Source organism: Toxotes jaculatrix, chromosome 8 (genome assembly GCF_017976425.1).
Source record: "Toxotes jaculatrix isolate fToxJac2 chromosome 8, fToxJac2.pri, whole genome shotgun sequence".
Classification (NCBI taxonomy): Eukaryota; Metazoa; Chordata; class Actinopteri; family Toxotidae; genus Toxotes; species Toxotes jaculatrix.
The window spans coordinates 7,115,879-7,143,726 of NC_054401.1; the positions used below are offsets into that span (position 1 = coordinate 7,115,879).

A 27,848-nucleotide genomic window follows, 5' to 3' on the forward strand; every position below is an offset into this window, starting at 1 on the left:
GTAGCCGGCAAGCTGCATCACTCTTCGCCACAGAGGTTTGACTACAGTCAGAAGAAACAGAAAAAGTTTCACAGCTGGCGGGCGACGCTCCTGAGCCGTCGGAGTAGCAACCTGCAAACTAATCCGAGTCCTGTTCTGAGCGAGTGTCTGCTGACAGAGAGAGGGAGGGAGCGGGTTACCACTGTCAGGTTGCAAAAGGTGTCTCCAGACTTCAGACATTACTCCTGGTAGGACTCAACTTTTTTACATTTTTTTTATATATAAAAAATACATATCTCGACTTTTTTTACGCGTTCGGTGGTCACCTCTTCGGCCTTAGTGGAGTTTCAGAAAGCAAGGAAAGGGCTCTTGACGTAAAATATTATGACATTTCTTGTAAAAGTGTTTTGTTTAATGAGAAAGTGTATCTCAAATGTCATATAAAGCATCATAGAGATTGTGAGAGAGGTAGGAAGGCAGTGAATGAAATCTGGTACTTTATACGTTGAGATTACAACCACTAGGCAAGTAAAACTGTTTGAATCTGTAATTAATGGAAATTGGAGTCTTTGGGGAAAAGGTGCTTCCTTAGGGCAGCGTCTGCCAGTATCAACAGTTTAAAAACAATCAAATAATTTTAGGCTTCATTACTATTTACATTACTGTTATCATAATGATCAAATAATAGAATAATGTCTCTAAAAGTTTTGTTTAACATCGTAAGGTCATATTTCCCCTATACTTTTCATTGAGTTTTTGCTGTCTAGTAAAAATCTCAGAGTGTAAAGATGAAAGCAGGCGTGGGCTTGACAGTATGACAAACCATAATGCTTCACACCTTAGTCAAACACGCTGCCTGGAGTGAAGCCTTCAAAGTAAAACCCTGACAAAAGAGGAACAACTTCCTGTGACAAGTGAGTGGGATCTGGACATTTTCTGTCTGCCTGTGTGTTTTTATGCTCTCCCTGTTTATGCCTTTTTTTGTTTTTTTATCTTTTCACTGTCAATCTAACCACAGTCTCACACCTGCTTTCATGTCTTTTTGTCATTACAATGCACACACACAAGTAAGGCAAAAAAAAACCCCAAATAAGACTGAATTGGATTGTGTGACCCACTGAACTGTGCGGAGGAAGGATTAAAGAACAGCAGTTGTGTCACAGAAGCTTCCAGCTGAGCGGTGTGTGAAGGCCTCAGGGAGCAAAGTCCCTCAGGCTAAACTTGTCTTTTCTTCAGAAGCAGGAAGTGGGATATGGCAGTGTGCGCCTGGGAAGGGTGTGTCTCAGCTGCAGCTTCTGAGTTTGTTTTGGGCGTACATCATCACATCACAGTGCATAGTAGTAGCGTCACCCTCATGACGATTGTTTGATGTTTCACTTGTTGTGTCATCAGGGTACAGTGGGAACAGTGGGAAAGGAAAGTGCTGGGTCTTGCCAGAAAGGCAAAATTTGCTCAAGATCATACATGTTTTCATGGGAATATCTCACCTGTGGGTTTTTTTTTATACTTTTGGGTAGCTAGAGATACTAGCAGGTAGTAGCAGTCTAGTCTACAGTTCCACAGTGCCATCTTTTGTTTTGGTTCTAGTAAAAAGAACATCTGTTGTCACAATACTTGAATTGGCAGTCAGATGCACAAACTGACAATTTTATCAGAAAGTATTTTGCTTTTAAGAATATATTAAGCTTCACTTTTCTTCACAGAACAATTTTTTTGGCCACTGGTGCAGTGGGAACGACAACACTGACATAATAAGGTGATGTGGTGAATTTGTAGGCAAATAGTTGCTACACATCCAGCAGAAACGGATCAACATTGGCATTCGTAGTTGTGTTTCTGGTAACCCACAATAAGTAAATCAAAATTCACTCCCCTTGTTTCTCTTTTTCGGTCTCCATCAGTTTCTAAAGGAAAAATCTGGCTGTCTAGCTGTGAAATTCTCCACTGTGTTCACCAGCTAGTTACAAACTTTTTGTGTCTGTGATTTGCGGCTGGAGAGGTAGTGTCCAGCGGGCTCATCAGGCCTTTCTTTGCTGACACTGATGAAGGACATCACAGTGAATAAAAAAAAAGCGATGATGTGGGTCCAAAAACCTGAACAACAGCCAAAGGATGCTGAAACTGAGGATGGTAATTCTCTCTAAGTTGATCACTGTCAGTGACCCCTTTCACATAATCACTTGAGCCATTGTTTATATAAAAATATCGATAAGTGAAGCTTTATTTGATCTTTAATAGATTCAGGCAGGTTTGAGTCAGAATGAAGGACTGAAATTTTCTTTTATAAAATCTCTTGGTTACTTAAACTGCATGTCATAGGTGCTGCTGCTACTGCAAAAAAAAACAAAAACGATGGCATGAATAGTGCAGATTTGAAGGCAACAGCAGAATTCGCTCCAGCACCTTTTCTGTCTCTTACTACAGAAATTACACATTGGAGAAATTTGCTCTCTGATATATCCTGCTGTACTTTTACCACTGACAGGTTATTTTTTTACCCAAACTGTTTGTCACAGTACAAGAAATAATCCCCCAGAAGCCAAAAGCCAGTCATTCTGGTCCATTTAGCATCTGGGAAGTTTGCCTTGACAGAGCCCATGGCCGTATAATGTATTTGTTTGCTTTCTTCCTCTTCCTCTCTCCCTCTCTGTTTCATTGACCATGGTCACATTCTTCAGAGGTCTCAGTGTTTTCCAAAGGTTAGCCCCGCGTGGTGGTTGGACCCCAGCCAGCTCTGAACTACAGTGGGACTGCAATGAGTTGGACTGGTTGGGGCTGGTTTTATGGGTTGGCATCGTTTGAAACCAGGCCAGTGATAATGATGGAGAATTGGCGGTCAAGTGGCTGCAGGTGGTTAGGGAGCAGAATTTAGATTTGTGTTGTTGTAGTAGTAGTTCTATTTTGACATGATCCAGCTGTCTGTTCCTCCGTGGTGTTTCAGAGGACACTGGACACAGTTTGTATTGTTTCCATAACTTTGTGTCACTTTCTATGTAAGGCTACAGCAGGTTTTCATGCTGATGTCCAAACTGAAGTTGATATCTGATGAGTTTTACTTTGGACTGTAATGCTTCACCTGCTTATTTCAAACACATTTGGTCAAAGCTTGTGGTGTCAAATTCTACAAGATATATTGTGTCTCCCTAATCATCAACTGCTTGTTCACTTTGCTGTGTTTTGGTGTCCCAGTTTTTTTCTAAAAATTTTCAGTCTGAACATTCCAGTACAGCTATTAGGGTACATACCTCATTTTCTTATTCATGTGGTTCCAAGCAGAATTAAAAAAATGCAACCCAATCCAGGCTTTAAGCTGTTCAGACTGATTAAAAAAACATCACATCTGTGTTACATGTGAGACCAAAAAAGGGAAATTGGAACTCTTTCTTCTTTGGTGCTAACAAAACCTGTCTGGCACACAGGTCTCTTGCTCTTCTTTGAACTGTGTCAGTGGAAGAACTTGGGAAATTGTACAGTTTCAGCTGTATATTTTGCTCATAATTCAGATGTTTTTTTTTAGTTTGTTGTATGTGGGTCTCCACGTCTTTCCCCTTTGTAGTCAGGCCCCTCTTCAATAGGCAGTGGGGGCGCGTGGCTGGCAGCAGGAGTGCGTCTGCATTCCCTGAGAGGGGGGAAGTGACCTCAGGTTTCCTGCATGGTGATGGCCAGGTGCTGTGGTGTTATTGTGAGGGGTGCAGGACTTCCTCCATGGATGCTTTGTTGGTAAACGTCTGAAACTTGATCCTTTGAGCTAGGGCCCCCGTGGGAGGTAATATCCCCCCCCCCCCCCCCCCTCACAATCCACTCATCCTGCCTTACTCTTGTTCCCTCTCTTCTCTCTTTCTTTACACTCTCTGCCACAGTGTTCACGGCATGTGAGATTTTATGTAAAGAGAACATAAACTTTATATAGATAAGTAAGGAGTGTAAAAGGTAACTGACTCTGTGCTAATGGGGTAATTACATTCCTCTAGGGACACAATTACAGGCCTATACCTAGCACTTACCTGCTGCTCTCAAAGGAAATGCAGTTTTCAAAGGAAATACCAAATTGTTAGTACAGAATTGCAGATCCCCCATAACTACACAGTTACTAGTTTAATACAAACTAATTATAGGTTCTGAAAGAATAGAGCTATGCTTTGCCACATTTCACCTGGTCTACTCCATTTTCTCTCATCTTTCTGTTATATTTATTACACATTGAATTGGACATTAATGGTGCTGCTTCTTATCAGTGTTTCCTTCCTCCTTACTTTTTTACATCAACCAGATGTTGTTTGGGTGCATGAATCCTGTCGATTCACTGCTGCATCATCACAGTCTGTCACATTATCAACTTGAGGAAACGTATGAGTCAGGCGATGACTGTTTCCCTGCACCCTCGCCTAAAGGGACGAGGGTCATACTCTAACAGAAGTGTATGGCACGTACAATTCACAGTACTTATAAGAGGACTGCTATGATGAAAACACGTGCAGCAGTTATAAACTCCTCCAGCATGTGTCGAGCCCGCCTTGGTTTGTTTCTGGGAAAGGTATCCCAGATAAACCTGTCTGCATTTCCTTGTAACTTGCTCACCTTTGCCGTGGGTGGAAATGTCTTTTGCCAAAAAGTGTGCAAATCTTTCTAGAATTGCTTAACGTTATTCTTTGCTGAGTATGCTGGCACTCATGAAAGATGTTATCATGGGAAAACTGTACATCTACTCACACAGAGTAAATGTTGCAAAAGTCTGTAACTAAGAATGTCAGTTGGGCATATTTTGTCAGCAAACTGGCCTCTAAAACCAACTAAGCAAGTCACATCAAGCAGCAGGGAGAAGGGAGGACTGAGAGGGGAGCACAAATTCGAAGTCTGTGGACAAATTGCAGTGGTTTTTATACAACTGGTAATGTGATGTGTCTTATAAATTCATATAACTAATGGTTATGTTGGGCTGTGGCTAATGGCTAAATCATAGGATAACCTATGGTTAATGGAAGCACTTGAGGAGAAGAATGTTGGGTGAGGAGAATTTCTCCAGTACATGAGGTAATGAGATGTTATTTCACACTGATAGATCTCTGCTGACAGAGATGACAAAGAAACAAGCCAACGCTTACACTCCGTGCTGAAACACCACATCTTCCTATCCGGGATAAGAAAGTGATCCTCTGGATAATATTGTTATTGAGGGAATCACTGGGCCACTGACCTACAATTATCATGGCTTCTATTTCTGTATACTTTCCTTGTTGTAGACTGTAAAGAATTTAATTCCAAATCTCTGACACTAACTGGCACTCCTACCCACTTTGGTATTTTTGAATTGAAACTTGAGAGCTGAGAAAATTAGCTATAGAATGCGTAAGTATGTAGTAATCTAACAGCAACCATGTGGCTACATAGAACTGACAGAGTAGTTTTATTTCTATGGGAGCGGCAATGTCGTCATCCTTCCCATTGGATGTTCTTGTACACTGGCTTCATTGGGCAATAATTTGAAACCATGTGGCATGCAGTCCTTAACCACGCAGTGATACACAGCAGGCCTCAAACAAGGCAACAATGCCTGAGGCTCAAAATGTCACCTTTTAAAACACTGTAGACCCCAGAGAGAGTGGGCCGTTAACAAAGTATTTCTCCCAACAACAAATGCTAACAGGACTCTGTTCTCATAACAGATGTCTTGAAGAGGTAATCAAGCCTTGGCACTGTATACGTGTGTTGTTTGTTCTACCGTGCCACTACTGTTTCCCCACCTTCACCCCCTACTGCTGTGGTAGTTGTGTCTTTATATGGCTAGTAACTTCAGTTTGCCACAATGCCAACTGCATTAGTGCTGATTGCTTCCCAAACACTGAAAAGGTTTGGCTCACACATCTGCAAAGAATGAACCCAGACTGTGACATCATGGCAGAGGAAGTGCAGTCATGAGAGTGTGGGTGTATGGCAAGGTGTTGGCGTTTAGTATGTGCACATTTTTATTCAAATGTGCACAAATGTTCTCTGTGTTGCACAACTGTCTTGAACTAGAAGGACATAACTTGTTGGACTGCATGAATGACTGTTACTTGTTCAGATTCGATGTGTATTATCTTGTCTCTGATAAATACAAGACTGTTTATTTGGAGTGCAGCTGTGAGTGAGAGCGTTCCCCTCGCTGAAAGTAAACACTGTTAAAATGCCTGCTCTGCATGATGAAACTAGCGAGCGATCAAGAATGTGACTCCTTACCCAGGATGTCTTACACCATCTCCATCTCATCATTGCCCACCAACATTTACAGGCACATACACACACTTTGTCTCAACCTCACACTTCTCTCTGTTGGAGAGACAATAGTCTCTACAGAACAGACAGGCTGAGACAAGCCAGACTTGCTACATACACTGAGGTGTGGATTTATGTCAGTCACTAGTCTGTAAATTGAACTGCGTACAACAATTGTGCCCTTTTCAAAATACACAGAGGAGTGTGCACTTGGCACTGCCTGGGCACACTTGAGCACTAATTTGTAAAGCTGTCAAAGTGGCATTGAATCGGAGTAGGAGGCGGACAGGATGTTTCTTGGCCTCCTTTGGTTCCCTGTCTTGTCTCACCTTCATGGGATACTGACCGGCCCTCATACGGTGCCTTGGAGGAGCCATAAATGGCAGAAAGTGTCCTTGGTGTGGCTATAAAAGGACGTCAGCTCCTGGATGAGAAGATGACCGTAATTTACAACAGGGACGAGTAACAGAGAGCTAAGGAGGGATTTCTTGGCTAAGAGAGTTACGAGAGAAAATGAAAGGATGAGATGGAGAAAGGAGTGGCCCAAGCACACCATTATTGCCCAAGGGTGCATCTGTCAACAGGCTGTCACAGGAAGGCGTAATCGAAGATAAATGCATGTCCCTACTGTATATAGTTTACCCAATGAGTACCACCTCTCCATCTTGGAAAAGTGTGCCGAAATTCCAACAACTATTTACCCTTATCACAATGAATGTACACAAAAGAAAGAACATGTTGTGACTCTCCCAAAGCATCAGGCATCAGCTCTCGTTCACCTTATGTAATTAAAGTTCTTGAAATTGGTGCAGTGAGATCATTACAGTGAAGTACGGCTTTGTTTGACAGTGTGTTCACAACCAGCAGATCATATTGAGCTCAGGATGTTTGTAGTAACTGGACATAACTCAGTCCAGAGGGAGATCAGAGCATTTACATTCAACACAATTACCAAATGGTTCACAGACCTCCAGTACCAGAGAATACTGTTGTTGTTGTTGTTTTGCTTTGACTGTTATTTAGTACAATCATCAGGTGTTAGACCCTCTAGATATTAAAACATCATAGGTAAAGCTCCACCAATAGTTATTTCTTGCCTTTTTTTCGTGTATTCCTAGTATATCTGCACCTGAGACATGCAGCAAAAGACAGTCCTATAAGCCATTATTCTGATAAGATAGAAACCTTTGCTCCATGGCATTGGTACTAAGGCTGTAAACTGCAACACTCACTGCAGTGCATGTGGTACAGTAATACATAGACAGATGGCTACTGCGAAGTAGAAGAACAGTGACTCGGTGTGTTTTTGTAACAATTTCATTTTGTTTGATGGGGAAAATATTACAGATGTCTGGACCTCGTTGTTGTCTCAATGGTAGCTTTAGCCTTAAAATAAATATATTCTTGTGTCTGCCATTCAAAGCCTTTTGTCTTCAGGAACACCATCAGACATTCGGCAGTCATAAGTCCTCAGTCAGGTGTTGACTTAGTAGCGTGGTGTACTTTGTCTTATCTGAGCATTAATGGGTACTGTGTAGTTCCCTGCAGTAATGCCTAGAAATGAAGCCATGTCTGATGTTGGAGAAATTATGTGACGGACACAGTCCCCCATTACAACTGGCACCTTGATGTATTGTATATGTCTCAGGCATTCAGCCAAACCACCTACAGAGATGGTGCTTGACCACATTAGCAGCAGCAAAGTGCAAATGTAACACATCTCTGACACTAATCTATATATAGGCGCAACATAAATGGACATAAACTGAAACATGCTGACACAACAGTAAGCACAAGCAGCAGGCCGCTCAGAAATTGAGATACCATCAAAGAACTGTAATAAGAAGAGGTGATATTTGTGATCTCATGAAGAAAAAAGAATTCAGGTTTTGTTTAATTTTAATGCCAAACATTAATAAAAACCAGCTCAGACCTAGGATGCAAGAAGCTCATTAACACCAGGTGTAAACAGGGTAATATATTTTCCCATCCCACCGAACACTGCTAAAAAGTGTAAATTGTGTTTACCCCATTCCTGTAAGAGTCTGGCAAATATCACTAAGTTGTTTTCTTCTTTAGTTTTCCTGAGGTCCACCATACGTTTGCAATTCTGTGAATGCTTTAATGGGCCTAAACATTCAGCTTCAAACGGAACCACATCCAGTGTTGGCAATGGAAATTAGATCAATGGGTAAAATGGGGGCCAGACGGTAAGCAAAGCACAGCAGAGGGCGAATGACACAAGCACCATGACTTCACTGTGGAAGTATTCAACCCCCCCCCCCCCCCACCCCCAAAAAACCTCCATTCCTCATCCCATTGCTCACTTTCTCAACACTGGTGAGTGGAAACTGTTTAAGGTTTAATGATCACTGAAAAAAGAACGGAATAAAAAATGTCCCATAGTATGCGCAGTCACATATAATGACGGCCATTGGTCATACCACGTCACACTTGTGGTGATCTGTCAGGGGAGTATTACAGTGCCTTTGCACAGCACTGTGTATAAGTTTGTGCCATGTAGCTTTTAACCTTCATGTACTTGTGCCACTGGATTAGCTAGTCCAATAATCAAGGCAGAGCCATATACCCCTTTAAATTTACACAATGTCTGACATTCATTTACACTTCACTTGATCGATGAAGAGGCCGTGGAGCCATCACGAGAACCTTGTGCCTTTTAACTATCTTCTCAATTTGTGTGTGTGTCTGTTTTGTGTTCAGCGCTGTTCCCACATCCCTTGAAGCCAAGCATATAGCCTATATAGAAAAGGAGAGCAGGATAAAAGCAGAATGAGGTCGAACAAGAGTCGGATGAGAGTTGTGGTTAATAGATTGAAAGCGATAGGCAGTTCTGCATGGGAAGCAACATAATTCAACTACGTTATCAGTGTTTACCAAAGCACCTGTTTTCACGTCGTCTCTCCATTTAACAACTGCAGCTGGGACTTTGCATTTTATCACTGATAATGAATTAGGTGGAGAAGATGAATGGAATTTTGCATGACTGCATGATAAAGAGATCCCAGTGTGTGACGCAGTGAGATAAGAACCTGACGGATTGCAGCTCTCTTCTGGCAAAGTCGAGAAACTAGTTATAGGATTTCTGAACTTGCAACTCTTCTCGAGGCTTGAACCTCAGATAAATCTGCTGAAATCCATGTCTACCAATGGAAGTATTGCTTTTGATACCAGTGCTAATCAGTTTTTGGTGAGTACATGTTTACATGTACCACTCCACTGCTCCCCTGCTCCTCAGCTGTGGTGGATTTAACATGATCTGGTCACTGCTAGGCTACTGCACAATCAAATTCATCTATCATGGCACTGTGCGTGGATCCAAAAGCTCAAAACACAAATGACAAGCAAGAGCTAGTAACACACAAAGACACAAGGTCTGAACCTCGACTGGAGGACAGCAGAGAAAAGGAGATTAGGGTAGGTGGGTGAGCGATTGGGGGACGTGCAGAGATGAGGGTGGAGGCAGTCTTGGATACATGGCAGCATGATTTATGGACACCTTTGAAGTGAGCTCATTCCAGCCACACAGCCTGCCTGCTGCATTTCAGAGCTGGGACATTCTCCTGGCAGTACGGCGAGGGGGATAAATGACCCTTAGGTCACCAACCTCCACTAGTGTACCATTCACATATGCACTTCCTGATTTTGTGGCAATTCATCAGTGTGTGTTTGGTTTCCAGCTAGCAAAAATGAGCTCGACAAACACGTGACTCGCTCCACACAAGTAATCTATTTGGAGGTCAAAGCAACAGGGAGAGTGACAAAGAGGAAAAGGAGGTGGTCCCTCTCTGGGATCATAAAAATTGGGTCAAGGGAGATATGTTCCTACAGAGTCCAGCTAGTTTTCTGGTTTTGCTTCATTGTGCAGAATAATCAGGGGATATTTATAGTATCTCCAGTGGAGACCAAATGGAAACTGATTTTTATCATCTTTTGCAGTTTAAATCTCTCTCTCCAGTAGTCTCTAGTAATGGTGACATCATTGTTTGAATAAGTAAAGCTTCCATCTTCTTTCTCCTCTGTGAGGATTGAGGACTAAGGAGGGTGGCTTGGCAGTAGTCAGTTCCAGTTTTTCAGTCTAGTTTGAATTCAACACCTACTCAATGCGTTTAGATTGTTATTACCAAGCTCTTGCCACTTTGTTTGAAACTCATTTCCTAAATACGTCAAATTGTTTGATCTTATCAGCTTCATTTATGTGAGCAGAAAAGCAAGGGATTGTGAATATGAGTGGTAATTACACTCGACGGGAAGTCCTCACAAAGAGACTTAAACAAACTGCGGGTGTGTGTATGCAGCTGCTCACTGTGTCTGCTCTTCCTGCACAAGTCACCCATTGTCCCCCAGCCTGGCTGCTGTGTTTATTTTTTTGTTTGATTTCTCTATCTACCCTCAGTTTTGTGTGTTCACATGTGTGTGTGTGCATGCATAATACTGTAGGTGTGTGCTTACCCATGCACGTGGCTGCAGGTGTGTCTACATCTCTGTGGCTTTGTCCTTCTGCAAGATTGTCTCACTGTGTTTAGACATAATACGCCTGTTTTTCATTGTGACTGTGTGTGACCATTATTCTGAGAAGGCCCAGAGACATCTCTGTTTGGGGTAACAGGAAGAAGCACAGTGTGTGTGCATTCTGACTTGAACTCCTCGTTGTTATCAACTCCACACTGGTGGGGAGGGGTCATTGCCCATTAGGAAATGAACCCTTTTTTTGGTTCTCACAGCACATACCAGAGTAAAGGAAGAAAACATTGTGTTTTTACGTCAGGAAAATGGTGCACAGGGATGTTTCAGAGGTCAACCTACATTATCATTATTTTTAGATCTTTGGTTTTCTGCTGTGAGATTTTACAGTGGGGTGATTTAAAATACATATAAGATAGTATGCATTTAACTGTATGCACTGGTGACTTGTCAGATTTACTTGAAGTAAGTTTGACCTGATTTTACATGTGCATTGCAGGCTCCACTCTAGAAATAGTCAGGAAGTCTAAAATCATCAACATGACCTAAGTTTAGGGTGTATTAAAATGATAACTGAGTTCCCTGATGGGTTCAATATTTTTTATGGCACAACACATCAATTTGCACATCGCCGCAGCATCCCAAGAAAATGCTGGGTTGTGCCTTCAGTCAGCACTGTGCAGGATGAAACGAGAGCTAAACATCACTGCCAAGAGGTTTATGGTCCAGGGGAATGAGGGCACTGTTTACACGTTGCCATAGAGATGTGCCTGAGAAGGGAAAAAATGGCTGCATATACTGGAAATGACTTCTAGGATATTCATCCCAGTTGTTTCACATTTGGCAGGCCACAATCGGTTTTCTTAGCCAGGGTTTTTTTTTTCTTCGTATGAACCCCTCTTCTGGGGGTTACAGAGTCAAAGAGGGAGAGAGGTGAGGTTTTTGGTCTGTTGCGGTTGTGGGAGATAATTCGTGCAGCTGTTGTTAAGAATGTGGATTGTTCATACTGCTTATAATGTAAAATACCCACGAAAGCCCTCTGCACACAGTGATTGGAAACATCCACCTGCTTATAACAACATGCTGAATATTCATGTCTGGGGAGGTTGGGATGTATGTTAAAAAAAAAAAGAGGAAGAAGAAAAAACCTTCTTGTCAGGGCATTAACCTCAAGGTCAGGTGCCATCGCTGCAGCCACGAGCCACAAGTCTGAATGAGTTATAAATAATTGCTTGCAGTTGTGGGTGTGTTCTACACAGTTGTGTGTGGCTTAGATTGCTGAGTGTGCAGTGAAACCCTAGCCCAGCTCCTTGATGTCCTGGCTAGTTGTGCTGAGTCAGCAGCATGAGGAGACCACCTGGGAATGACCAGGGGTCTGCAGGAGCCATTTTTTTTTTTTTTTTTGGTCCACAGTTAGCCTTGGTGTTCAATACCTGTGGGTTATTAACAAGCAAGTAGTAACCCAGCAAGTATGAAAATCAGCAGTGGTCAGGACACAGTAAAGTCAAAATGATGAGGCAACTGTTATCATTATCCCTACTGGAATTTCTCAACTGTTTAGTTATGGTAGAAAATAGTGTAGGATGATACTGTGACCAGGATTATTTGAATTCAAAGTGCTAAGGTAACCAGCTGTAATAAGGCAGAATGAAAGTTATTTTTAGTTCTTACCACAACTGAGTAATACATTTAGATGCATATTTTTTAGTTTTTGAGATGTCTTACCTTTAAGTGAGAGTGAAATTCCAAATTTTCCACTTACGGATCACAAGTTCAACTGATAAAGATAACTGACAGTATTTGGGCTTATATCAAGGCCACAAAGCTGTAAAACACACACTTGAAGTTCAGCAATGAAGACATAGCCATAGCAGAGAGACAGGAAAAAGAGAGAAGCTCAAGGCCAGTTTTCTGTCATATCAAAAAGCAGAGACAACAAAGTCAAAGCATCCTCAAAATCCTCTGTGATCAGATTTCATGGTCCAAAACTCCATAGCAACAGTTCGAAGGCACGTGCCTGAAATCCATATTTGGACCTGTATAAATCAAAGAAGGCCAAACTGGCCCCTAAATCTTTTGGCTCCAACAGTTTAAAGCATTTTGTTTTATTTATTGGAGCAGTCCAGAGGTTATTTTCAATTGTGGTGACGTGTGAGACGTTTGCTGTCTTTTCCTGGCCATGTAGCAAAGGCATAAAGACACAGGCAAAAACTGATATTTCTGTTTTCCCACTGAAGATATTGCAGTAGAATGGCTCTTTCAGTTCTCTCTCAGGAGGTTTGTCTTGGTGAAACAACATCCTCTCCTCGGTCTTGCAAACCAGTAACTGAATCATCCAGCTTGCAAGTGAAAGTACCTGGACCTCACTAAGCATTACTTTTCATTGTGGTCAGATTTGAATAGAGACAGGGTTGTGGTACACCTGATAAGATGCACAAGGCAGAGTGTTGAATACATTTATTCAAACAATGCACAGGTCTACAGCTCTCAACAAAACAAAGCAGGTGTCAAAACTAAGATGAGTCTCTACTAAATAGGGAAGGCTTCAGATTTCAAAGGGATGGCCTATCCCTTGGATCACAGGGCTGAGGAGGACAGGGAGGATGTGAAGATATCAGGACAGTGACTAAGAAAGCCATTTTTGGGCACAACTCTGCCCTGGGAAACTCTGGAGTAAAAGGGTTCCTTGGATTGATGGCCATGTTTGTTCAAAGTGAAATAATATACACTGCCTCTCATATGGATGTACAGAGAGAACAACTCTTCTCAACTTAGTGAGACCCCCAGAAAATGTAACTGTTACCCTGAGATCTTTCAGCACCTTTCTTGGATTTCTTTTTACTATACACAATGTACTTATATTTGTAACAGTACACTTTTGTTCAGCAAGCATCAGCTTTTAATCTTTTTTGTTGAATATTGGCTGTTTATCGCACATTATTTGTAACTCCATTGTTTCTGCATTCCTTACCTTCCTATCCTCTCACCACACTGTTTACCACCTCAAAGTGTATCCAAAGATCAGCTCACAGACTGTCAAGATTTTTTTTTTGTGCTTGCTTTCAAGATTTGCTTTCTCTTTTCTCACTCTCACTCCAGTTTTCCCTCTGCCATCTAAACATTTACCGGCAAATACCAGCACAGAGAAAGAAAAAGAAAAAAAGACAACCTTTCTTGCATTCTCCAGGCAGTGACTCTCCAAAACCTCCACTGGCACACAGGAGTTGACTGCATAGTTTCCCCAATGCAAACCAGATGTGAAGCACTAATGTATGGCAGCATTTTTTTTTCTTCAAAGGAAGACTAATGTGAGCCAAAAATGTAGTCTTTTGGCCATCCGCACAGAGTGATATAAAAATAAATTCAGATTCATTCCTGAGTTCCAAACTTTCCCTCACAGTGGTTGGGACAGTACTGTATGATTTAGAGTAATTGCGATGTTATTGTTTGGTGTCAGTGGAGAACTGTGGAACACTGGGATTGAGACAGGCTTGTGGAAGGGGACAGATGAGATGCGACAATCACATTTTCAGCTGCGCTCCTCTTCAGAAAGTTCCATGCATGTGGAGTCTTCCTCGCTAGCACGTCCTCAAGTCTCAGTGTGCCAAGTAAATGTCAAATTATAACAAATTTATGTTTTAAGTATAACATAAACATACAGCAGTGGAAGATGTGCTGTGCTTTTGTTTATCTTTTGTACACAAATCACTGTGTCAAATCCTTTTAACAATTGAGTCCACAAGGTCTGACATACAGTTTTTTCAGGCAAGCTGCTATTTACTCATATTTTTTCCCTCTAACACTGCAGTGTGTACCACACAACAGATTCAAGCCTAATATTAAAAGACATCAAGTCATATCCCCACACTCACGTGGTCATTAAAAGTTGCCAAGAAGGGACAAATTACAAAGGCCATGGTGACATTTTCTGCTGCAGGTAGTTATTTTCCTCCTTTATGTTTATGATGTTGGCTTTCATTTGAGCCCTCTGTCACCTCCCACTCCACACCAGCCGGTGTTTAAATGCTCAGGGACAATAACAGGTTAGTGTTCCAGTGTCTGGTCCTACAGCCTCTACTCTATCCTCAAGTCTGACCCAGGCTCCCACAGAGGAGCAGTCTCAGGTGCCTCCACACCAACCCCCGCCCGCCCCTACTCCCCTCCGCCCTGCCACAACTCGTTCACTGATGTTCTTCAAAGAAACTCAGTTGATGAAATTGTTCTCTGTAGCTTCCTGCATATAGGCTCCTGTAGTGTGCTGAGAATGTGGGTGGCCCAGATTCTTCTCTAATGGAAGATAGGGATAGTGTAAAAATGACAAGACTCATATTAGAGCCGCTGGTAGTTTACCAGTAGCATGTTAACAGTGGCTGAGCAGACCCCATAGTATAAACTCTGATGACCACAGATTGCTCAAAGCCTTAAATATCATGGTTATGATTGCAGTTCTGGTTTTCTGGTTAAGAATCAGTGTCACAGCTACACTAAATAACATGGTCTTTACGTAAAATAGAATCTGTTGCACTCGATTGTTTTACGACCTTCAAGTCAGCAAAATTCTTTCTTAACGCTGGAATTAAAGTGTTTTTTGTATTTCCGTAAACAGTACTTGTAAGCTTGCTTAAATAAGCACAACTGTTCATGAATGGGCTGCAGCATTATCTGTCCTTCATGAGCAATTTCCTCGTCTTCCTGTGATAAGATTCATAGCCTCAGTGTGTCCTTTCGATTACTGGACTTCATTTATCTGATCCAGTGAAAGCCAGCAAGAACAGCACACTAAGCACACTAAGCATTTGACTAATATATATTTCAGTGCCCAACCCTTGCATTGTTTTATTGCAACCTGAATAGGTTTGACCACTTTAGTCAATGTGCATGAAAACAGTTAGTCATGTTGATGGGGTTTAGCTCATGGAGTGACTAGTCCCAGAGAATATGTGAATCTGCAAGCTTCTCCCAAAGGACCTGACCTCAGTCAGTTGAAGAAAAACATGAATGTAATCCCTCTGACACTGTGTCATAAACATAAGTTCTGAACCATTAAAAAAGTCTTTTGCAATTCATGCCTTTGCCTTTTTGCATTAGTCATCAAATGGAAAGTCTTCCATGGTCATGAGTCGCTGGAATAAATAAGATCAGACGACATCTCCATCAGGCTCCTTTCAAGTGGCCACTGGACTGAGACACAAATGAATTTTTCTGAAGTGTGTTTTTGACATTGTACTTTATTTTTGATATGCTCAACCAGGCCCTCAAATGATATACTTAAGTGTCCAGTGCTGTACTTTTTCCCCATCTCATACCCAGCCAAGGAGCTTTACTGTGTCTGGAAGATGTCCAGGCACCAGACAGAGCGCAATGTGATGGTATGTGTTTATCCAAAAGCAGCCGTTTCACTTTTCCTCTAATTTGATATAAGACTTGTCATAGGTTTAAGATCCTGCTCCAGTATTCGTTTGTCGCTAAATGTCACCTACTTCAGTTTTTTTTTCTCTTTTTCTCATCCGATTCTTGCGTTTGATTTCTTCTCTGTTCTTTCATAACTCTCTCTGGGACCTGTGTAAAAGGCGACCTGCTTAACAGCACACTGCTTCCTCTAGTGTGTGAGTCTGTTTGCTGCCAAAAATCCAGACAGTTAAAGGTGATCGAGTGGCTTTTGTAAGTGCTGCTTTTTTTATTTTTTTTATTTAAATAAATAAGATCTTACTATTCACAGTAAAATCCACACTTGTTCAAGTATCCACTTGGACATAAAAGTACACTAGTCACAATGGACCTATAAACACAGACCTAATAAATAGAATAGTTGCTCTGGTACTGAAATGGTTTCTTTCTGTCTTCTTGACTGTGTTGCTTGTAGACATGCTACTACAGCATATCCACAACTTTTGTACAGTTTCCCACTTGGCGCTAAACTAAACCATTTGAAAATTGTCTGCCAAGGCATCATTGGCAGACTGTGATGTTATTTCCACCACCAGTCATGTTGTGTTATCAGGCTGGATACAGTTGCTGCACTTCCACCATTGACTTTTTTTTTTTTTTTTTTTAATGTTGGATATATGACCCACATTGGCCCAGCAGTAGTATAGCCACAAAATGTGTTTTTGTGTTGTAAAGAAGAAAAAACACACTTTTGTTGTCCCGTATTGACACTTTGTCAACAAGAGACAAAAAACAGCAGCTACTAAAGCACAAATAATTAAGGGCACTGAACACCTGTTGGCTAATGAACTGAGATAAGCTCTTGTCCCAAGGTCAAATTTTCATAGGTAGCCTTGTCTGTAGCAGCACTGCCTCACGCACACATTCACACACACATACACACGGTCCACAATAGGTGTCTTCAGCCCTTTAACCAGTCATTTAGAGATAATCTGTTTTTCATGACTTTGACAAAGGCCTTCCAACCCTCATGAACACTTTAAATGCAGTTCTTAGAATGTAACAGTGCTTTCTTTCTAATTAGACTGGAGATAGTAGTGTGACCTTTTTTTCCTCTAGCATAAGTTAGAAGTTAATATCAGTGAGAGACATTAGAAAGGAGACATACAATAATTGTCATTTTGATTGAAAGACGCGTGCTTGCTGCAGTCAAGATGTAACGTCAACTCAAGTGCTTTGCCTAGTCTTAGTAAAACATATTTTATGAGCAGATCCTTCTAATGGATGGCAGGGAAGAGTGGGAGAACTGGCAGGCTCGTCCTTAGCAGGCCATGCGGACTGTTCATTTGGAATCAACCAGAGCGTAAGCAGAGTTTGGGCTGGGGATTAACAGGCCTGCCTGTGGGACTGGACTGGACAGGGTATCTGCTAGCCCTTCAGTAACCAACCATGACTATGTTGCCTGGCAACAGCGTACAGTCTGCTTGTTTGCATTGGTCTGCTGCTCTGTGGTGTCTCACAATTGGCCCTGAACTTCACCCCCTTCTGTCAATCAGGTAGTGTTGTGACAAATAGCAGAATGCAGCCTTGGCATTTCTCTGCTATCTTATAACTGGATGTGTGACAACAACTGAAAAGTCTGAGGACCATGCAAAGTTCATCACATCCCATAATATTAAAGATTTGTACGGCAATCTGCACATCAGATTTTGATATTTCTTTTGTTGTGATTATGGTGCCACAAGGCAAGCATAAATGGGTCTCACAAACATTACGGTTCATCCTCTGAGAACCATGACCATGTAGTGCGAATTTTATAGAAAACTGGCCATCCATAATGGAGATATCTTGCTTTGAACAGTCTGATCAATTTCTGCAGTCATTCACACTGACCCAATGACCTGCTTTTAGCATAGATCGTAGTCTCTCAGATGAACTCCCTCTGGATCATTAAAGAGATTGTAATGCACTTTTGTCAGTATTAAACAACAATCCCTACTTTGTGCTGCAGAACTATAATTAAACTCAGTACAATATTTCTGGGCCAGTGTCCTGTGTGAAGATGGAGGTGATTTCCTTGAAGCCCACACTTTTCCCAGGGGGCTGAATTCAGTCACAGCTTTGGTATTTGGGAATGTTATTAACTCAGAGTGGGGTTCTTAGTCACTGGGTCCTGGGCAAGAAAGAGATGGACCTTTGCCGGGAAGCTAGCATATACAGTAGTAGATACAAAGCCCTGTGAGAACTGGCCTGGACTGGAGTTCACTATGACCCAGATCCAAGTTTTCTCTTCTCTTCTCTTCTCTTCTCTTCATTTTGCAATAGTGGGTTTTGGGTCAGCAATTTCTGCATGCAGTCACGTCTTAGTCCAGCGCCCCAGGGGTCAGTGCACTGACGTCATGCCCCTCTCTGTGAGAGCCTGTGCCATCAGGAGTTCATTCCAGGCTCTGCATTGACCACTCAAACACTGATGCTCGAAGTGAGTCTCCCTGAAATGGAAACACTACAAGACAAAGTGAGTCCTCCCTCTGATTTGTAAAGTAATACATCTTTATGTATCAGGCTTTGGAATTGAATGTCATGATCCCATCTGTGCTTTAGTGAGTTCTTCCTTAATGTTATGCTAGAGGATAATTGGGAAGATTTTGGGTCCAACTCGCCCCCAGCCAACAATCAGGGGGGCATTCCTGATTCACAGCTGCTCTGAACTGATTATCTGCTCAAATAAACTTGTAGTGTGAGGAGGTTACAGACATAATCTTAATGATTGACTTTGAATCCTGATTTCTCCGATTTTCAGTTTTGATTTGAGTTCTTACCGTGTGAAAGGAACAGTGATGGAAAATCTTGTGGTGCGAAAGGATCAGCAGTATAATATATAGAGCAGAAACCTGATAGCCAAATGAGACAAACTGAGCAACTGTCAGTAACCTTTGTACAAACCCAAGGAACAGTAATAGTAATATGGAAAGGCAACCCCATGGCAGTAGAAGGTCAGAGAATGTATAAAAATGACTGCATTTCTAATGATCACAGGTTTCACTTTTCCCTCCATCTGTGTACAAGTGAACACATAACAATAATGTTAACTTGTAGCAGCAGCTTGCTCTTGCTCCATTTACGATTAAGAATAAAGCTTAATTTCCAACTCAACTCCAGCTTGCTTCGCAAAATGTAAAAGCCATGCTGATTCGATCTTCTCAGACATGACTTGCATTTTGCTTTTTGGTGTAAAACACAACACCCACAAGTGCAGTCAGCTGGCGATGATGGTTGTTTTGCTCTGAATTCACGTTTGATCACACAAGTTTCTGTGAGATCCGGAATCACCACACTGAAATTGTTAAGAATAAATGGCAAATGTGTGGTCCGTTGTCTTGACTGAAGCATCCGGTGTATGTGTTCTTATGATTAAAATCTTAAACTTTTGTCACCCATTTGTAATCCAGGTACACTGTGCATGATCCATCCCAGGTACAGAGATGGTGGCTACTTAGAAATCTGCCTTAAAATATCCATTGTACTGTCAGAGAATATACTGCTTCTACTTAAAAATTTCATGACCTACTTTCTGCAGCCTTTTAGCCTATGCGTTATGTGGAGGGCATTAAACAGCTGCCTGATTTGCTTTGGAAATTAAAGCTGACATCAGACGTCATAGCACTGCCTTCCTGGCTTTGTGAGTCATGCCTCGTCTCGTTCCCTTACCTGGCAAGCAAAGGCAGCACATACCTACCTGGCACTGCAGATAACATTAAGGTCATCGTGCTCATTTTCAGCTCTATACTTTGTTGATCTAATCTCGACATTGTGGTTATGTGGGCTGATGGCAACGTTGCTGGAATTTTCTGATGGATGGTGTGTCAAATGTATAGAAATTGATGTTAAATAAAGACTTGCAAGTTCAGCACCTTGCTGCAGATTACACAGGCCAACCGCAGCTGTTTATTCTGATATTTTGCCATAACCTCCAGATGGATACTATAGTGTGAGACATCAGGTACTTAAGATGTATACATTCAGTCATCAGATAGAGAGATATGGCAGTCTAGTGAAGCAAGCCAGTGTATACACATAGCTGCAGGGCTTTCAAGCATTTACACATTCTAATTTATGTCTTAAGATTGTCGAAGGGGGCTCAGAGTTCCTCTCCAGTTTGGGGAAATGGTGTTGAACTGTAGTGGTGAACTTTCTCACCCTGAATCATTAAGAGCTTTTGTCTCACAAAGGACTGAGACACATGGAAAGTGAGAGTCTGGGACTAATGTTTGCTTTCATCATAGATCCTGTGTCATTTGGCCTTTATCCTTTGTTCCTCTTTTTGTGTCACCCTGTGTTTTTGTGTGGGAGTGTGTGTGTTTGCCTGCCTTCTACATGCTTGGCATGTGTGTTGCTTGTGCGCTTGCATAGGTGGATGTTATTCCGTGTGTGTGTCCGTGTAAGACAGGCAGCACAGGACCAGTTTGAAGTTTGATTGATTATTATATCAGAGGTGATTATTATTCCTGAGTGGTGGGAATGAATAGCCAGCAGTGCACCCTGCCAGAAGACTGTATCACTTGTCACTGGGCTTTCCTCCAGCCATGCTGTAATGTTTTGGCAACCTGATATTGTTGCCATAATGCCCTCAAAATATTATTCTGTCACTTTGTTGTGTGTTCAGTCATGATCAAGGGGCCTATTGCACAGCGAAAACCATGTTCTTAGACAGTAACACTCCTGTATCTGTATAAGCATGTTCCTGTAGTTGCATCTTGAGGCTGAAAGGAAGCAACTTGTTAGGGAGTCATGTTCAAACAGCTTCAAGTGTCTGCTCTTTTGACACACACTAACACTCACAAATGCTTCATGGGGTTTCTGTATCTGTTGGTGGTTCATGCTTTACTCACAAATAGATTCTTGCCTCATAAATATTTACAGGTGTGTATGATGTGTGGGCTTCACATGCACATGCAGTTCACTTCCTCTTAGTTACAGGAGAGATTGCTCAGTTTGTATTGGAGCTTTAATTTTGAGTTTGCAGATCCAAACAGTTGACAGTGACAGAAATGAGTTTGGTAGTTACTGAAAGAAAGCAAAGTGACGGCTCCCTCTCTTGTCCCCTCCCTCTGCGTCCACCACACTTTCATCACATACCAATAAAAGTTAATGGGCATTTTGTACTGCCTCTCTTTCTCTCTCTCTCTTTTCCTCTGTCTTTCTTTCTTTTTCCACTTGCTCCTACTTGCACTCTGTGTTTTGTTTGAGCTCAGGTTCATGGCTGGTACAAGCCAAAGCATTTTCAACATAAATATTGGCAGGAAAAGTCTATACTGATGTCTGGAAAAAGGTGACTGAATCATTCCTCAAGACTCTCCCTCCTCTTCTATATATTTCTTCCCTCTTGTCCTCTCCTCTCTCTTATCCTTTTCATTTGTTGGCATTTGTATTTTAAAATGTTGCTGTCTTATCTCTGTGTTTCAGACTTGCAGAAAATTAAAATGGCTGACCGTTTCGACTGTGACAATTGCAAAGAATCCCTGTACGGCCGCAAGTACATCCAGTCAGATGACAGCCCCTACTGCATCCCGTGTTACGACAGCCTGTTTTCAAATACATGTGATGAGTGCAAGGAACTGATTGGCCATGATGCAAGGGTAAGGCATCCATTTTGACATGATCAGACATGAAATCAGCTATCTGCTGCACAACAATAGTATCAAGTCGAGTGCATACAGTACATTCAGAGAGTATTCAGACCCTTTCACTTTTTTCACATTTTATTATGTTGCAGCCTGTGCGTGTTGTTCCTAAGCCACCCTTGCTTTGTCCTCAAGGCCCCTCTCCCCAGTTGCTCAGTTGTGCTGGGTGGCAAGCTCCAAACTTCTTCCATTAAAGAATTATGGAGGTCCCCATGCTCTTGAGAACCCTTAGTGCAGCAGATTTTTTTTTTTGTAGCTTTCCCCAGTCCTGTCTGAGCTCTGCAGGCAGTCCCTTCAACCCCATGGCTGGGTTTTTGCTCTGATCTGCATTGTCAGCTGTGGGACCTTACACAGGTGTGTGCCTTTCCAAAACAAAATTTTAAAAAATGAAGGGGTCTGAATACTTTCTGAATGCACTATACAGAATTATATTGAATGAGGTGTATTGTTATTTACTTAAAAAAGTCCTAAGACCTGTACAGCTTACATGGTAAAATTTATTTTCTCTAATGTATACACTGGAATGAATCCCACACATGACCTCAGTCTTTCCACACTGTGGGCAACATACTAACAGATTAAACAAAGCTAAAGCACATCAAAAGAACAGCCCTTATTAGCTTTAAGTCATTTTTTATCGTGTTTTGATGTGGTCTTGGATAGCTAAAACAGAAGTTATGTCATGTTAATGATGCATAATTCATGTTAAATGAGGCGTGTTCTATATATTTTGTGTGGCAAGACACAGTAAAGGCTAATTTAACATACAATTATACAGGCAATTTCCACTAAGTCCACATAAGCCAACAAACTAATTTTGGCTAAGACTTTAAAAATGCAGCATGAGGGAACGTCTCCTTCTTCCCCACAATCAAGTTAAAATTTAATCTTCCCTTAATGGAAAACACTAACACGAAGTGGATCATTTAAGACCGACATATGCTACTTAGTGGAGTTTACAGAAAGGGGCATGCTACAATGCTTCGTAGTTTGCTTAGCTAAGGAGGCCTATGAGTTGTCAACACCCTCAAGGGCAGTGGATGGTAAAGAAAACCAGCGTTTTCATGGCTCAGTGCCCTGTAGACAGTCATTTCACTCCGATCCCTGTAAAACCTTTTTAAACACAAGCATGCACTTAGGTACAACATGTGCAGTGAACCACATACTTGTTACTGTGTATGCATTTACAACATTATATGTATCAGTTTGACCCAGAACAATCCTGCACTCCTCTCTGCTCCTGTTGTAACCAGAAACCTTTGTTAGTGTTTAGTCTTGCAGTCTTTCCCTTTTTTTTCTTTCTCCAGATTGACTGCAATTGTGGAACCTTAAAACATATAGAGAAAGATAAATATTTTGGAGGAAGCACATGATAATGAAGGTGATAAAATTTCAGTGATGGGTTTATAACTGTATGAAGTGACCTCCATTATCCTCGTTTTCTCCTTTTGTTCTGCTGCCAGGAGCTTTTCTATGAGGACCGGCATTATCACGAGCACTGCTTCCGCTGTTTCCGCTGCGATCGCTCATTGGCAGATGAACCCTTCACCAGCCAGGATGACGCGTTGCTCTGCAATGACTGCTACTGTAATGAGTTCTCCTCCAAATGTGTAGCCTGCGACAAGGTTGTGATGCCAGGTAAAGGTGGAAAAAGGGATGTAAGATACTTGTGCAATTGGTCTTGGAGTGTTCAGATTTGCAGGGAAGGGCTCATTTAATTTGTGTTCTCTGAATTACTCTTTTTCCAACAATCAAATGTTTTACTGTGTGCAGAATATTCTTTCAGTTGAGGTTTGTATGGTCCTAGCTAGAGTGTCAACTGATTAAAAATAAAATAAAATGAAAGGGTAAGTAACTTGTAAAGTATTTTGCACAAAGAGCATTTGACAGTGCCATATCTTGTGGAACTTTACTCACCCACTAAACATTAGTTTCATTGTTCCACATTTCATTTTCCATGTAGTATACAAATTCAAATTTCAAGATAGATACACAAATGACTTTGGAAAATGATGACATGGCAAAGTCCAGGATGCAGGGACAAATGAAAAGTAAAAGATTAAGAAGATACAGTAAGAGAGAGGTTTTAGAAAAAAGTTGAAGACGAAGGTGAGCGTCCACAACAGAGCAGCACTCAGGGCTGAATATGACAGAGTAATTGCCAATATGCTTGACTTGTTGTCTGTAAGCCAGATCTCCAGGGCTGGCAGGCTGCCAGCAGACTGATGATAACAAGAGATAAGCAAGTCAGTTGTTCCCGTGTCCCCGTAGCAGATTACACATCTCTCACAAAGCAGAAAATAATTCCAGGAAGGTATGACATTCCCCTTAATTTCTACTGTAGGTAATCTCATGTTTTCTTGTCGAGACCATTCATTTGTAATGCAATGTTTATTGTGTCAGACCCAAGTGAGTCACCTTGAGAAACAAAGATTGTTGTAGAGAGTGATTAGATCAATGATATCTTGCCATAAAGCCAGATAGGAATTGAATAGTATACGGTGAAAGCTTTGGAAGACTGGGATCCAGTTGTGCATATCTGAAGAATAAAAACTTTCCACTAACAAGAGAATTTCCAGTTAGATCATTTGCCATCATACAAAAATATATACATCCTTAAAAACAAAGACAGAATTATGTTTGTTTAATAAATGGACGCTAAGCTGAAGTGGTTTGTGTATGTAACCAAAGGAGAGAAGAAACTTTATACCAAAGCCATGTAAATGAATTCCGCGTAAGCTGTTTTGTTTAAAAAGACTGATCAGATAAAAAAAAAAAAAAAGCTCCCACTGTTAGAGAGATAGTCATACACATGTTGTATTGTTGTGCTCTCCCAGACAATGGCCCTCTTCTTTTGTCACTCACTTTAGCCTGTTAGAAAATCCTTTGACACAAACAGCAGTTTCGGGTTTGCACTGTGTGTCTCATTTGAGTTTCATTTCAAAGTAGAATAAATATACAAAAGAGAGTAAAATAACCACTGGAGAGTCTCACTTAAAACCTACAATGCATACTGCAGCAACAGTGTACATGTTACAATTAAAAGCAACTTTGCTTTCATCTGTTGAAGATGAATTCAATCTGTTCAGATTGAGCTACTCAAATTGACCAGACAAAATCAATTAAATACTTTCTGAGCACTGTAGAACTTCCATTGTGTGCAAACCCTGTTGTCAGTGAAGAGATTTTGTGTTCTGATGCTTGTTAAATTGCTCCCAATAATCAGAAGTGGTTTGTTTCAGATTTCAGCTTGTTCACATTTTTGTATTCGCAAAATACTCATACCTAAATGCTAATATTGTCCTCATTGAGCCAGTGTATTTCCTGTGAGCTTATAACCTGGAATGCTTTGGAAGGGGAGTTTTGTGTTTTTGATTAGAGAACACCACAGCACACAGCCTCAAGCAGTGAAACATTAGCAATCTGCAGACAGCAGAAGTACAAAATGTCAGCCCCACACAAACCACTGCGTCACCATAGAATAAACCGACTAGTCAAATAAAAATCTCAACAGCCAAGGGATAGAAGATGGATTGGTTGGGGACACGGCAGAGAAAATGGCATTACTCCTTTTCTTGTAAGGCCTGCTGCCAGTTTCCAGCAGTAGGAAAGAAGTATGGGGCCTGTGGTGTTATGATTTAAAATAAAATAAATCTTAGTGAAACAAAATGAGATTTATATGCCTTCATGCTGTTCAAGTGTTCTGTTTCATTGTTCAATAAAATTACCACCAAAAAAAACCCCAATATGGTTTTGTGAAAGACAGTAAAAGATGCATTCTACACAAAACAGTTAAGTCTCCCTCTGCTGTCTGTCATTCCATTCTTCTTTTTCTTTTTCTCTCCTCGTCCCCTCTTTCTGTCTGCTAGGTACGAGGAAGTTGGAATATGCAGGCTCTACGTGGCACGAGGGCTGCTTCATCTGTCACAGCTGCGAACAGCCGATTGGTTCGAAGTCCTTCATCCCTGACAAGGATGAACACTACTGTGTGCCCTGCTACGAGGATAAGTTTGCTCCACGCTGCACACGCTGTAAAAAGGTCAGTAAAGTTATCAAATAGGAATGTGCATGGGAATAGATTTGAGAAGTGAATTAAAAGGATCTCCACATGACCTCTGACCTTTTAGACCCTGGCTAAAGGTGGTGTGACCTATCGGGATGAGCCATGGCATAAGGAGTGTTTTGTGTGCACCAGCTGTAAGACACAGCTGGCAGGCCAACACTTCACCTCCCGAGACGACAGCCCTTACTGCCTCAACTGCTTTGGCAGCCTGTATGCCAAGAAGTGCGAGGCCTGCAGCAAACCCATCACAGGCAAAACTACATAATTCTACTCTATATACTGAGCTATGATTCTGCACAACGAATCATAATAAATATCGCAAAGGCCGGCAATCGCATGTTGAATTTCACATTCTTTGCCTTACTCAAAATATTACTCAGAATACTCAGGATGTCATTATTGCATGGAGGAGACTGTTTTTAACACATAAGCAGTTAAATGATGATCCACACATTTGTTTCTATCTCAGTTCCAGAAAAAGATTTATTGGAAATGTTGGAAAGAGATTATTTTTGCAAAGTCAACTTTGCAATGCTTGATATAGAGTTTAATCTCTGTCTCATTGTTTTTCTGTCCCAGGTTTTGGAGGAGGAAAATACATCTCATTTGAGGATCGTCAGTGGCATCAGCCATGCTTCACCTGCTCCCAGTGCTCTGTTTCACTGGTGGGCGCCGGCTTCTTCCCTGATGGTGAAAGGATCCTGTGCCGCGACTGCCACAGCAACCTATAGAGCAGTCATTCACAGTATTCTAACCCTTCCCTTGATTTACCATTAGCCCTTTGTCACAGCATTTCAAGAACCCCAGGTCATTACCAAGGAAGATAACACAGGCTAACAAATGCTTTCTCTCAGGTCATTTTTATATAAAGACATCAGTTCCTGTTGTCAGATTTTCATCCAGGAACTAGTGCGTAAAATCCTGTGTTGATGCTGTATTGTTTGCATGAACCACCACAAAGATTTCCTCTTTAACCAAAAACAAAACTTCATGGAGTGCCTTAAGAATATAATTTCTAATATGTTATGTACTATAAAACCAAAGAAACGCAAAATGCTAGTCACTTTGCAAAAAATTCCTGCATATTTTATATATAAATAAGTTGCCACTTCAGGTAGACGTCAGGCTCTGAAGAGAGGACACAGAACACTGATACAGGACAGAGTATAAACCTTACAGTCTGTATTTTGATTTTATTTTGACTTATTTTTGAAAGTATGGTGGAGTTACTGTTTTAAATGCTCTTATAACTGCAGTTTTATGCATTTTGAATGTTGCTTTGTCAGTTATCTTTCTATAATGTATGTCTTGCTTTATACATCTTGAACAGTTTACTGTATATAATGACATAGAAGGAGGCGTGACACTGTTAAAAAAGTGGCAAAAGATTAGACCAATTTACAAAACTGAAACGTGTCAAAGTTAAAATGAGAAAAAAAATTGAAAAAAAAAATGATTATGCTTTCAGTGAGGCAGTCAGTCTATGATAGTCATTTGCACTTTGGATAAGATAGTCTCTTGCTACCATGTTATGTGCACATAAAAACACACTTCAAAGACATGGCGCAAGACACACAAATCCCTTGTAATGTTATGTATCTGCTTGCGGAACTTTGCATTGACACTTATTTTAATGTTTCATCATCTTTTTCATTTGTTGTAATGAATCTTTTTATCATCTTTGCTCAAAGAGCCAGCATTTATAACCCAAAAGAAGCTGCAATGAAATGTGTTACCATTTTGTATTGGAGGAGTATGCATGTCTTTATCTGCCATAATTTGCCACAGTAATTGTTTTCTTACTGTTAATGCTGTTGTTGTTTTGTTTTTTGTTTTTTGTTTTTGTTTTTTTGTTAGTTTTTAACTTGTATGTGAAAAATTATAAAAAAAAAAGAAAAACAATCAAACCTATAATTCATTATTTCAGCTTTGATGCTGGTGAGTCAGAGTTGGCAAATATACATTTTCAGATGAAAAAGAGGCCATCGAGGCAATAACAG

General features: G+C 41.1%; 1 protein-coding gene across 2 annotated transcripts; it reads left to right on the top strand.

The window, feature by feature from the left end:
• Nucleotides 1–27,848, top strand: fhl3a (four and a half LIM domains 3a). 2 transcript variants are annotated; one of them, XM_041044526.1, is made up of 7 exons: nt 1–227; nt 823–893; nt 21,568–21,740; nt 23,249–23,423; nt 25,655–25,824; nt 25,913–26,099; nt 26,428–27,848. In XM_041044526.1, exons 3-7 carry the CDS (start codon nt 21,585–21,587, stop codon nt 26,577–26,579), a joined length of 840 nt encoding a protein of 279 aa, XP_040900460.1. In that variant the 5' UTR covers nt 1–227; nt 823–893; nt 21,568–21,584; the 3' UTR covers nt 26,580–27,848. The 2 variants fall into 2 exon arrangements, with proteins under 2 accessions (XP_040900460.1, XP_040900459.1); XM_041044525.1 differs by lacking the exon at nt 823–893.

Coding starts and splice junctions, on each gene's coding strand:
- fhl3a (XM_041044526.1), top strand. CDS start 21,585: ATGGCTGACCGTTTCGACTGTGACAATTGCAAAGAATCCCTGTACGGC. Junction 21,741..23,248: donor TGATTGGCCATGATGCAAGG/GTAAGGCATCCA, acceptor TTCTGCTGCCAG/GAGCTTTTCTATGAGGACCG. Junction 25,825..25,912: donor GCTGCACACGCTGTAAAAAG/GTCAGTAAAGTT, acceptor CTGACCTTTTAG/ACCCTGGCTAAAGGTGGTGT.